This window comes from Mytilus californianus, unplaced genomic scaffold, assembly GCF_021869535.1.
Source record: "Mytilus californianus isolate M0D057914Y unplaced genomic scaffold, xbMytCali1.0.p SCAF_46, whole genome shotgun sequence".
Lineage (NCBI taxonomy): Eukaryota > Metazoa > Mollusca > Bivalvia > Mytilida > Mytilidae > Mytilus > Mytilus californianus.
The window spans coordinates 407,447-421,223 of NW_026262697.1; the positions used below are offsets into that span (position 1 = coordinate 407,447).

Below are 13,777 nucleotides of genomic sequence, written 5' to 3' on the forward strand. Positions count from 1 at the left end.
ATCTACAGAACTAATCTGAACATTCTGAATGTTTAGGCAAAGTTTCAATAAAAACCTTTTCTTGAACTTATGTTTATTTGCAGATATTTGACCCAGCTACTGTCAGATATGAGGTACCTCTGAACACACCTGACGTATCACAAGCTGTCAATGATACACTGTTTACAGTCAGTCTCAGTAAACCTACAGAAAGATTTAGTGTTTCTGTGATCAGGAAAGATAACGCTGTAGTTTTGTAAGTCCTCCTTAATATCAGAGTTGTTGAATTTTAGGGAATAATGTAAAATTTCAGTAAAACGGGAGATTTCTGTTGTTTTGTAATCCCAACTTTTATTAAAGAGAGGTTGAAGATACCCTAGGGATATTCAAACTCATAAGTCATAGACAAACTGACAGCGCCATTGCAAACAAAACGAAAAAAATTAGAAAAGAGAAACAACAGTCTACAAAACACAACATTAAAACTAAAGACCGAGCAACACAAACTTCACCAAAAATCAGTGGTGATCTCTATTCTACATTCAAGGTCAAAGAACTTGCAGAAATACTCTATGTCTTCTGTAATCAGGAGAGATAACTCTGTTGCATTGTAAATCCTAATTATTTAATTTTGTTGACAGACATCCAGTGTCATCAAACTTTCTCCAGTCAGAAAACTCATTTGTATTGTAAAAGTTAATAAACCTTCATAACCTTTAAGAATTAACAAAATTCAGATCTTTGGACTATTAAAAATGGTCAAGACTTAATATATGATAAAACATGACGTTGCTTCCAACTTCAGAATAAATACAACTGGAGCATCCCCTTTGACTTTCTGTAATCAGTTTATTGAGCTGTCCAGTTTTTTGCCATCAAGTTTTATTTATGGATTGGGAGAACATCGTGGACCACTGCTACACAATGTAAACTGGACTAGATATACAATGTGGAACAAAGACAACCCACCACATGTAAGTTGTATGCTTAATTTATTCTATCTTGTGACCTGATATAAAAGTTGTTGTATGGTGTGAAATCTTCATCCGATAATTTCAGTAAATAGCAAGATGTAGAACAGCATTTGAAGGTTTGTTTCTGTGAGATTATGGTCATTTCCCATCATGCATTGTGAATGTTATCTGATCTTCATTCATTCTATGTCCTTTTACTCCAAAATAATTCCAGTACATGTAAACTGTATCTTATTCAATCTATTGACTGGATATTCACTATTGACCATTACTATAGAGGGAAAATCAAGAAACTTATCCTGTAAGTTTTGAATGTAGCTTTTTAAGTTTTTTTTTATCACAACACTTAATTCTGGTGTAAAAACTGGACTTAAATTTGCTCTCTGGAAATGGTTAAATATAGATAGAACATTTTAAAATGTTTGCTTCATGTGTGGACTGCCCAGTTAACCTGAATACAATCGGACTCAATCTATTTTGTTTGGTGAAGAAATAGTAATTAATTATAAATAAACATTATTGTAATTTTCAGGAGAAGGCAAACCTGTACGGATCCCATCCATTTTATCTAGTAATGGAGAATGACGGGAAAAGTCATGGTGTATTTTTACTGAACAGTAATGCCATGGGTAAATATTTATATATATACAGTCCGCCAAAAGTTAAGCACCACCTATCTTTGTTGCATCGAAATTTTTTTCATTTAAAAAAAACAGTTTATCCTCGAAAAAGAGAAAATATTCATGTAGCAATTTTGCTAACATATGCCATAAACAAACCATAAACTTAAGTTTGGTCACTGATGCAGGTTCTATGCATTTGAATTTTGCGTTCATAGAAATAGTGAAAATTACACAAATCAGAAACGGAATTTAAGTTTTACTTTGATTTTATTTTTTTACAACAATTAATCACCCAAAATCATTAAAAGTCTCTAAAAGTAATATTTGGTATGTTCGGCAAATTTAATGTCAATATTTAAGTCAATAGGATGTGTAACCACCTCTCTTCCGGTACAGTTCCATAACACGGCGTCTCATACTCTGTACAAGCCTTCTGAACTTTAGTTGAGCAAATTTATTCCATTTATCAACAATTGCCCCTCTTAAATCGCCAAGATTTTGCAAAGGTGGATCTCTGCGATTGAGATTTCTGCCAATGGCATCCCAGACATGTTCGATAGGGTTCAGGTCTGGAGACATGGAAGGCCAAAAGATAGTGTCAATGGCTTCTTGATCTTTGTAATCTGTTACAATCCTTGCCCTGTGTGGTCTAGCGTTGTTGTCCATGTACGAGGGTCTTGGCGCAAGTTGGGGATTCTCAAAATGAGGGACTACAGTGTTTCTAAGCACCAAATCCCTGTATGTCTGTCTGTTCATGTTACCCTGCAAAATATGCATACCCAGCTTACAACAGTATGAGAAGAAACCCCATACTGTAACACCACCATCAACGATTGCTGTCGTTGGGCAATTGTTGTTTTGGTGATAGGCAGTTTTATTTCCCCGCCAAACTCGTATTCTGCCGTCTATTGGTCGTAACAGAAACCAACTCTCATCTGACCAATGAATATTTTGCCAGGTTCTCATGTTCCATCGTCGATGGTCATTAGCACTTTGAAACTTGATTATACGGTGCCTGGCTGTTAGGGCACGTCTTTTGACAACACGACATGCTCTTAGGAAGCCTCTATAAAGTCGACGGACCAATGTTCGAACACTAACACGACCACCTGGAGGCCAGTGGTGTCTAAGCTTTGGGGTAGGAGTAAATGGGTTGGCTTTAGCACGACCAATAAGTAGTCTGTCATCACGATAGGTAGTTAAACGGGGTCTTCCGGACCTTGGTCTATCATTTACAGTTCCTGTGTCAATATGATGTTGTAAAAATCTGACAATGACGGTGCGATTAACATTGAAATGGTTACAAATTCTCCTAGTGCTCCTACCGGCATTTGACATGTCAATTGCTTGTCAACGTTCAGTCACAGATAACTTACCGCTTGCCATATTTCACAGTGACTTGGTGAAGGTCAAATTTCACCTGTACGCTGGACAGTAGGAAGATGATTTGAAGGCATCGAAACAGTGTATTTGTAAAAGTGCAGATGACCTTTAATAAAAGGTTGCTTGGCGGGTATATCGGAGTTTAATTTTTCTTGGTCGTAATGAATTTTCTTAGTGTATGCTATAGGCAATTGATAACACCAAACATAAATATTTTTTTCGCAATAGTTCAAAAAATATTGACAGTTATATTTAGGTGGTGCTTAACTTTTGGCGGACTGTATATTATAAAAGGGGTAGCAAAAAATATTATTAAATATACAATGTACTAGATAGTTTAAAAGATAACATCAATCAAAGACACACAACTCCTAAAATAATAATCGCAGACATGCATACAAAGACAAGATTGAACAAGTGTTGGAGTTAAACCAATTTTATGAGTGCACAAATCTCCACCTTCACATATGTAGTCAGTATGAAGTCAATTTAAAATCTACATATGCATTGATAATTTCTATAAATTACATACACACTGGCACCAAGACATTGAAGAAGATAAGGTGATATGTTTTGTACTAATTCCATAGAAAAAATTCTAACATGCACTTACACTGTGTATCATCGCCACCGGAAATTGGGTACTAACGAAGCGGAGAGAAATGGAAAAAAAAAGTAAACAAGGTAAGAATTCATTCAATTTAAAGCATTTCTACTGATTTGACGAGGGTACAGCTTAAGAAATGATTTTCTGATATATAATTCTTTAAATTATTAGGCCGATAAGTACAAAATTAAGACAAGATTTTGTGTTATACTCAAGAACTTGCCACTAAGTACCTGAAAATTTCGAGGTCGATCGTCCTCTGTAGCCCCATTGGCAAGATATTCAACTGTTTTTCATTATTTTTCCAGACACTTTTTTAGATTATTATAGTGTGGCATCATATTTACTGAAATTTGTTGTCAAAATGAACGTTTTTTAAGAAAATAGACCATAAAAAATAAGGTCTAGGGTACGGCAACTTGCTCATGTTGACAAATTTACTGTATGGCAACTTGTTTTCAACTGTATGGCATCTTGCTAATTTCAAAATATTTATTTGCCGTCTTTTTAAAGAAAATAAAGTATTAGGTTCAAATATCTAATCATGCATTTGATAAAAATACAATTCGCTTGACACCATTTAAGATGTATACACAATATAAGGCTTGAACACAGTCCTATTACATCTTTTACATACCTGATGTATACAATATGAATACGGCATATACAAAATCTGGCAAATGTTGTAACTTTCGGAAAGGCATGTCACTGTTTTACTGACCTGTTGTTCTGCCCTGACGTAGCGTTAAATGTTACCCATATCCGTCCGACCCGTCTCTCCCGTCCGTCCAGAAAGTCCCAATAATTGGTTTCCGTTCTCTAACTTTAGTATGCCTTAATCAAATGTTTTAAAACTTACACGAAATGCTTATCACCACAAAACACAGATCAAGTTATAAATTGGGTAGCGTCACTGTTACCGTTTTTAAGTTATGCCCTTTTATAAATGAAAAAAAGCTAAAGCTGTCGTTTCTGTTCTCAAACTTTAGATTGCCTCAACCAAATGTTTTAACCACACAACATTAGTCAGCATTTGCATATAAGTGATGAACATTTCGGGGATGGGTTGTGGGTGGAGGGAAGGAAGGAGGTAATGGCAGGAGAATTTTTCCGCATTGAATATTTAGAACCAATAAGTGAATGAATTCTCTTTCAACTTTCAGATAAAATGAAATATGAAAGAATTATCATTCTCTGCAAAAAAAATGTTGTATTGCTACACCACGGCACCACGTTAAGGGAGGTTTGGGTGCGCACAAACATGTTTAAGCCCGCCTCAGTATATATGTGTCTGTTCCTGGTCAGGAACATGTAATATAGCGACTGTCGCAAGTTGCTGCCTGACATATTTGTTTATGATTTTGTCATAAATCAGGCAATTTTGATACGGTATGGGTTTTGTTCATTGTGAAGTGTATAGTAACCAATAGTTGGTCAAATCTATTTCATTTGGGCTTTGTTTGAAAGTCCTCTCAGTGAAAACCATTCCACGTCTCCTTTTTCAATTAATGTTATTGTCTTATTTGTAAATGCAGATACAGCCAAAATATTAGAACAAAGAACATTAATTTTCTAAAAAAAAACAACTTCATATCTCTATATAGTAGGAAATGAACAAGCTCGGTGGCTAACACTGTTTCAATTTAAAAAAAGTATTAACCTTAGATTAATCATTTTTGGAAAGAATGAAAGAAGAATCCGATACAAGGGATACAAATCCGGCTGTGGCTATGACATAAACTATTCATATAAACTTTCTACTTGAGAATAAAGATGACCTTGTATGAAGTTTTTTTTGGTTGTCATCTTAATATTATATACTTATTAATACAATTCACAAAAGCTAGCATCTTCGACTTGTAAGTTTAAAGAATTATAATGCAATAACATCTAATAAGGACAGATTGAAATATTTTTGAATCCTGATGGTGCATACTCATAAATTCTTTTGGAAAAATCCACGCAAATTTAAATGTTGATTTGATAGCGTTCATTTATTTATTTGCCCTCATAAACAGTTTTGTTAAAATACCGAAATCGGTAAATTCTTATCGCGAACGAATAAGTCGGGTACACCTTTTTACATTCAGGCGTGCTTAAGTTGCACTTTTTTCTTCTTATTAAGAAAAATGATTTTAATTTTAGCATCTATCAAACGATTAGATTATTTACACACACACAAAAATAGGGCTTACTGTTGATTTTGAAAATTCACATTTATATTCAACCAAACAGATCCATACCTTTATAAGTTTCAAAACAGAGGTGTGTTTGAAAACAAATAATCACGTACTGCTATATCTTTTAAGGCAAATGCAAGTCTTACTTGTATTAATTATATAATTTTAATTGGCACAATATCACATTAGAATTTACTGAGAAATATCATACATAGTAATCATGAAAATGTACAACTGTAACAATGAAAATTCGGACGAATACACTCCTTTTCACTACCCCTCCATCTACTCATTTAAGTTTAGGTCAAACAGCCTTAGCAACAGTCTTTTATTATTTTTTCCCTGTAAATAAAAAGATTGATTGAATTTACTTAAACTAAAAAAAAAATACAATCTTATTTTCATTAAGAAACAAGAACATTAATTCGAAACACAATTCATGATTTATTTCTCCTAATTTTCAATGAAAACAAAGTATTTTCTTCACTTTTCTTTTAACAAATTATTCATTTCAGAAATTGAAAAAATAAACAATGAACAATGTTGAAGACCGTACCTTGATCTATAATGGTTTACTTTTATAAATTGTGACTTGGATGGAGAGTTGTCTCATTGGCACTCATACCATATCTTCCTATATCTATTTAACCCAGCACATTCTTTATGTGTCTGTCCGAAGCCACGAGCCTGTAGTTTGGTGGTTGTCGTTGGTTCATCTCTATCATATTTGTTATTTTTCGTTAATTGTTTTGTTATGAGTTAGGCCGTTAGTTTTCTTGTTGAATCCTTCCACAATTTTCATGTCGGGGCTTTTTATAGCCGACTGTAAGGTACGATTTTTGGTTGTTGAAGGCCAAACGATAGCATATAATTGCTTACATACACTTTATTTGACCCTGGTGGATAGTTATCTTATTTGCAATCATACAACATCTCCACTGTTTATATTTTTAAAAAAAAACAGCGCCAACAAAAGATGAATGGTCGGTTTTTTTTATTGAACTTACAAAATTTCACCCTGACAACAAATAAGACAACAGTCGTTAGTATTATAACGATATATGAATGTATTTAGGATAATATGGTTGAAAAAAACCTTTTTGTCTTTAAAAACAAAAAGTCAAATAGAGGTACGCAACGACGACTTCTGAATGAAATTAACGGCATATATTTTATAATATTTGATAAGTAGTTTATTTTGTATATTTGTAAGCCGGTAAAGCTTTGATACAGCCAAAATTTTGTCACTTGATATTATCTAAACAGTGATTAATTTCATCTTTAAATTACAATATATTGCAAGACGCCGTACAGACAAAAGTTGTTATTTTGCAATTCGCCGTACAACGTCCTGCAATTCGCGTACAATAAACAAACAATGTTTTGGTCCATATTCTTTAAAAACATCTTTATGACAACAGATTTCAGTCAATATGATGTCACACTATCATAATCTAAAAACGTGTCTAGAAAAATAATGAAAAACAGTTGAATATCTTGCCAATGGGGCGACAGAGGACAATCGACCTCGAAATTTTCAGGTACTAAGTGGCAAGCTTTGGAGTATAACACACAATATTGTCTTTATTTTGTACTTATCGGCCTAATAATTTAAAGAATTATATATCAGAAAATCATTTCTTAAGTGGTACCCTCGCCAAATCAGTAGAAATGCTTTAAATTGAATGAATTCTTACCTTGTTTACTTTTTTTTTCCATTTCTCTCCGCTTCGTTAGTACCCAATTTCCGGTGGCGATGATACACAGTGACTTAGTTATATAAGAAATTTCAAAGCAAAGAAACCAAGCTTATATTGTTGTTCTTTATCTCAGAGTCACAGTAAGACCTTCAACACAGAGAAGAGGCTCATGTCAACTGCAAGTTCAAATTGACCCCTTCTTTTAGAGCAATTCTATTCTATATGTCAACCTCGCTACATTTTTGCCTGATTTAACATCGATTAAAACAGACCAGATAATTCTTCTTCACTTAAGAAATGATTTAAATAGTAACAATAACAACCCTGCCACATTCTGTATTAGCCTGTCCCAAGTCAGGAGCATGCAATTCAAAAGTTGTTGTTTGTTACTGTGTATCATATTTTTGTTTTGTTTATTGTTTTGCACATACATCAGTCCATTAGTTTTCTAGTTTGAAATGTTATTGATTTGTGAATTTGGGACTATTCATAGCTTACTATGCTGTATTGGTTTTGCTCATTTTTGAATGCCATAAGGTGACCTATAGATGTTAACTATATAAACCTCAATGTCATTTGGTCACTGGTTGGCAATCATACCATACTTCTTTTTTTCCATAATGGAAAATAAGCTGAAATAACAATGTTATCTTTTTTAACTGGAAATACATGTATCTATTGCATGTAAGAGAAATAGGATATTGTGAGCACTGAACCCTCCCTCTAACCTGGGACAATGATGAACAGCACAACATCAGATCTAGAACAACCTGTAAAAATCAGTTGGAAATGGCTTAACTCATCTACGGTTTGAAATAGAATAACGACAGGATAATGCAATTATCTTAAAAAACAATTTGCCAAGGTTGTAGACCATTGAATCGTCAATTAACAAAATATACAAACTTACAATACAGTATGGGTTTTTCTCAATGTTGAAGGGCGTACGGTTACCTATAATTGCTCATATTCATTTCATTTGAACTCTGGTGGATAGTCGTTTTATAGGCAATCATACCAATCATATTGAATCTGTTCTTTCTTAAAACATTAGAGTTGCTTCAAGGTGTTGTCTCATGTAAATTAAACTCATACTTAAAAGTTATGAAGTAAGCAAGCCTTGAGTGAAATAATACAGAAATAAAGTACTAAAAATATTATTTATTAAAAAAAAAAAAAAAACAAACATATATATATATTTAAAACATTAAACCTGCATAAGTAAAAACACAATTGTGTCAAGTTGTATATTCATATGCAAAGGAATAGAACTTTAGCTTACTCTTGAAACTTGGACATGAAATAAAAAAAAAAATGAGAGTTTCAAAAATTTTGAACCAAAATAATCTGACACAAATTAGAACTTATGTTTCAAACTAGATAAAATATTGAAAAATTCTACAGCTTGAAATTAAAAGATGAGAGGATAAATAGCATACTGTCTCTCCCTAAAAAACAAAATATCACCAACTCTGCTTACCATTGAAAATAATTTCTCAATCAATAAAATATTCGAGCAAGCAAACATGTATTTTATTATTTTATAGGATAAATTGTTGTCTCTCTAAACAGTTACTCCAAATCTGATTTTATTTATTAAAGAATTGAATGCTTTATTTTATAATTTTAAAGGGGTGTAAAAGCCTTGACCGAAGCACATTTTGTATGAAGCCTGAAAGAGCTTCATATTTTTAAAAGAGGTGCATGATCAACTCTTTTACACCCCTGTAAAATTATAAAAGGAAGCATTCAATTCTTATAATTACATTTTATTGCTACAACCATGAAATTGAGAGTTATACCAAGCTTTTAATTTATTTTCAATTTTTTAACATTGTCACAGATATCATGTGCAGCCATAGCTAAATTTTATTCTATATAGAAATAAAAGTGAGTGCCTCACGATTGTTGTCAGCCATTGTCAATGCTTGTTTAAAATTGCTGTTTTATATGTATGTAAGTCACACATCAATTTCAAATAGAGTAATTGTACACAGTTAATTATATCAAGTAAACAACAAAAGTTAACTTATACAGTAATTATTTAAAGTCAGCATTGCAAGCCTTGAGTTAACTAATACAGAAATAAAGAACTAAAACTATTATTATTAATAAAACAAAAATATAAACAGATATATATTTATTTACAGCATGAAAACTTGGGACCTTTTCAATTGGTACTTCATGTATCATATCCATATGCAAAGGGAGATAACTATAGCAAAATCTTGAAACTAAAATTCCAAATAGCTAAATACAGATGCTAGCAGCTGTAGTCCCAACTTTAAAGATTTATGTAAAATTGCCTATATTAAGATCCAATCTTTGATGTTAGGAGAAAAATTCTAATTGTGAATTAAGAATAAAAATTAATTTCACCTCATCTTTAAAAAAAACAAAAAACTGAAACACATGCATTAGTAAAACTATCAAAAATTCCTTTTTGTATTAGAAAACATTATCCTACTAAGTAAGATCCTTCTAACTTTTACAACCTTACAGAAATATAAACAATAATATACTTCAAGAGTTAAAAATTTACTTAATTTTACAACAAGTATGATATGTTAACTACATTAAGTTATGACAAGGGTAGCTCATTAGTCATTGCTTGGGTACTGACAAGACCTCAAGACAGTTCTAAAACTATTATTTATAAAAATAACATAAAAAGATATATCTATATTTACAACATGTGACCTTCTCAAGTGGCGGATCCAGAAATTTTTATAAGAGGGGGCCCACTGACTGCCTAAGAGGGGGCCCCGCTCCAGTCACGCTTCAGTGATTCCCTATATAATCAACCAAATTTTTCCCCGCAAAAGGAGGGGCCGGGCCCCCCCCTAAATCCGCCTCTGTTCTCAATTGCTTTTATTTTATTTTATGGTAAAAACAATCTTTTATTATTTATCATCTCCATATGCAAAGGGAGATAACTCTTGTAAAAAAATAAGAATTTTTTGTTGTTGTTGTAGAAAATAATTAATTCCAAATAGCTAAATACAGCTTGCAATTGTAGTCCCAAGATTAGGTATTAATTTGAAATTTGAAAAATATCCACTCTTCACTGACAGCCTAAAATATCTAATTGTAAATCATGAACAAAAAATTCATCTCACCTTAGGAAACCCCAAAAAGTTAAACATATGCATCAGTAAAACTATCAAATACTCTATTATAGTAGAAAGCATCATGTAAGCATAAACGGTCACTACATTTTACAACCTTATAAAAAATAAACAATATTATGCATCAAATTGAAATTGAAATTTAACAACATTTTACAACATTTTGTGTATGGTAATTACAAGGATGGTATCAGCAGGTAAGCAGAAAGTGCTTGTCTGACAAGATTTTACATACCTTATATAAATTTTCCATTAATAATTTACAAATTAAACCTTATAAGTCACTTTAAATATTGAAAGTTATGGGTAAACAATTAATCTTAGGTTATATATATAGCAAACCCAATTTAAATGATTTTAAACCTGCTAATGATTAACTAACAAAGTCCTCCAAAGAATGAAAGCCCATATGAAGTTATAACTAAAAGTAATTTATGCCATATAAGTATCATTTTACTGTAGAATATCTCACAAAAAGACTATAAAGTGCATAAAAATATTCTCTGAAACAGGAGGTAAATGAAAAGGTATTAAATACATAAATCCAAAGAACTGTAAAAACTAAAGATAATATTCATATTCAACATTATAGATTGATTTTGTTGATAATATATTTCTGCAAATGCTTTCAAATTTTCCACTGTGACATCCAAATTATTGGTGTTATCCTACTTTATTTGATATAAATTGCAGGATTAAGTTGATTAATTGTTCCCTTTTCATTCAAGAGCATCAATTATATATATATACTTAGGTTTACCATTAAAGTAGAAAAGCATCAGATAGTTGGTTGGTGTAGTCTTTTGCACTGTCCATTACTTTTGAGGATTTTTGTTATCCTTTTTAATGTATTATTTTAGATGTGATACTACAACCCTCCCCAGCTATAACATGGAGTTTTTATGTATTATTTCAGATGTGATACTACAACCCTCCCCAGCTATAACATGGAGAACTATAGGAGGAATTATAGATCTTTATGTCTTCATGGGACCTACTCCAGGAGAGGTCATTCAGCAATACACAGAGGTCATAGGTCATTCATTTATGCCACCATATTGGAGTTTAGGTTTTCATCTGTGTAGGTGGGGATACAAAACAGCCAATGAGACACTTGCCATAGTAGAAAAAAACAGACAAGCTGGAATACCTCAGGTTAGTATAATGCTTCTATAACAAGAAGATCAAAGGTCATTGGCATTGAATAACATACTAGTAAATATGGGCAACTTCCTATTCTTATTGCTTACAATCCCTAATTTTTTGGGTAAAATACTGATATACTTTCACTCTTTTGACCAGTTTTCATTTATCATTATGATTACTAGGAGATGTTGGTAATATGTCAATGCAACCGCAACCTAGCAAAAATTATTTAACAATAAAAGACTTCCAATGGTCAGCATAAAGTTTTCAGATATGGAAAGGTGAAGTTTGATTCTGATTTAAATGATGAAATTTCTAATGGTAATTACAATATATTACTTTTATAGGTACAAATATACATAGGCTATTTATTCACACAATTAAAAGAAATATTTACTGTGGATGCATCAACAATTTTCAATAATTTAGTATGTACAGGTGAACCACAAATTTAAATGTCCCAACAAATAACAAATTTTCAATAGGCTTCATACCACATCTTCTTTTTTATATTGTATGCAAACTGTGGCAAAACCAGGAAATAAAATATCCACAAAAAGTAAGTTTTCCTCAGTCAACGAAAATTGAATGATTCCACAGTATTTCATTATTGTGATTAATCATGAAATCCATCAAAAATTAATTTTGAACTGATTTAATTTTCAGGATGTCCAGTGGAATGATATAGACTACATGGACAGCAAGAAAGATTTCACATATTCTACAGAATTTGGTGATATGCCTGCAATGGTCAACACTTTACATAACAAAGGAATGCATTATATAATGATTGTGGTAGGTAGGGCTGATTGCTTTTCTAATGTTGTTTCTAAAATAGTAGACACAGGACCAGGTATACAGTTATCTTCTTAATTTTCATTGTCTACCAATATAGTCCCTAGTGTGCACAGTGTATCACATGCAAATTTTTTTCATACACCTTCCAAATCAAATTCTTCATATATCATGCTTAAAATAGTAAGAAGGGAAATGAAATTACATGTGATTTAATGAGCAAAGGACTACATGTGATTCAAATGGTTTATATATGTACAAAGTTAATTCATAGGCAATTGCCTCTGAAAAAAAAAATGTATACCTATATATATTTACTGATCTCTACTTAACAAAAAGTTAGGTAAAGTTATATAGGTATGTTTTTTTTCTGATAGAATTACATGTGGGTTGATTCCACAAATAAGAATTTAGAGACCCACTTTATAATAAGTTCTTGAAAAAAAGATTTAACAGCAGAAATTTTGAAATTTCTTATCTTAGGCCTACATTTATATTTTCTAAACTAAAAATTAAATGATAATAATAATAAAAATTATTTATAATTGTTATAAATAACAATTTTTCTAATCAATATGTGTCTTAAAGCTGGTACCAAAAAAAACAAATATCGTAATACTAGCTTTTTCTATTAAAAAGCTTTCCTGTATAGATATGGATATATTTATTTTTTGTAGGATCCAGTTATCAGTAATGGGCCCCCAGGGAATTATGGACCATTTGACTTAGGAATAAAGATGGACATATTTATCTTTGTAGGATCAAGGTATCAGTAATGAATCCCCAGGGAATTATGGACCATTTGACTTGGGAATAAAGATGGACATATTTATCTTTGTAGGATCCAGGTATAAGTAATCAGTCCCCAGGGAATTATGGACCATTTGACTTAGGAATAAAGATGGACATATTTATCTTTGTAGGATCCAGGTATCAGTAATGAGTTCCCAGGGAATTATGGACCATTTGACTTAGGAATAAAGATGGACATATTTATCTTTGTAGGATCCAGGTATAAGTAATGAGTCCCCAGGGAATTATGGACCATTTGACTTAGGAATAAAGATGGACATATTTATCTTTGTAGGATCCAGGTATCAGTAATGAGTTCCCAGGGAATTATGGACCATATGACTTAGGAATAAAGATGGACATATTTATCAAGGACAGTCAAGGAAAACCACTGATAGGAAAGGTAGGTTTGTTTGTCAGCATTAAAATAATAACTACTGGTAGGAGATTTTCTACTGTGTCCCACTTAC

General features: G+C 32.1%; 1 protein-coding gene across 2 annotated transcripts in view; it reads left to right on the top strand.

The window, feature by feature from the left end:
• LOC127699987 (lysosomal alpha-glucosidase-like) overlaps nucleotides 1-13,777 on the top strand; it is a 74,711-nt gene that overhangs the window by 15,366 nt on the left and 45,568 nt on the right. For both annotated transcript variants that reach the window (XM_052203357.1, XM_052203358.1), the window contains exons 3-8: nucleotides 84-235; nucleotides 785-953; nucleotides 1,486-1,582; nucleotides 11,491-11,729; nucleotides 12,387-12,515; nucleotides 13,603-13,710. In XM_052203357.1, coding sequence (XP_052059317.1) covers nucleotides 84-235; nucleotides 785-953; nucleotides 1,486-1,582; nucleotides 11,491-11,729; nucleotides 12,387-12,515; nucleotides 13,603-13,710 — 894 coding nt within the window. The remainder of the gene's footprint in view (nucleotides 1-83; nucleotides 236-784; nucleotides 954-1,485; nucleotides 1,583-11,490; nucleotides 11,730-12,386; nucleotides 12,516-13,602; nucleotides 13,711-13,777) is intronic.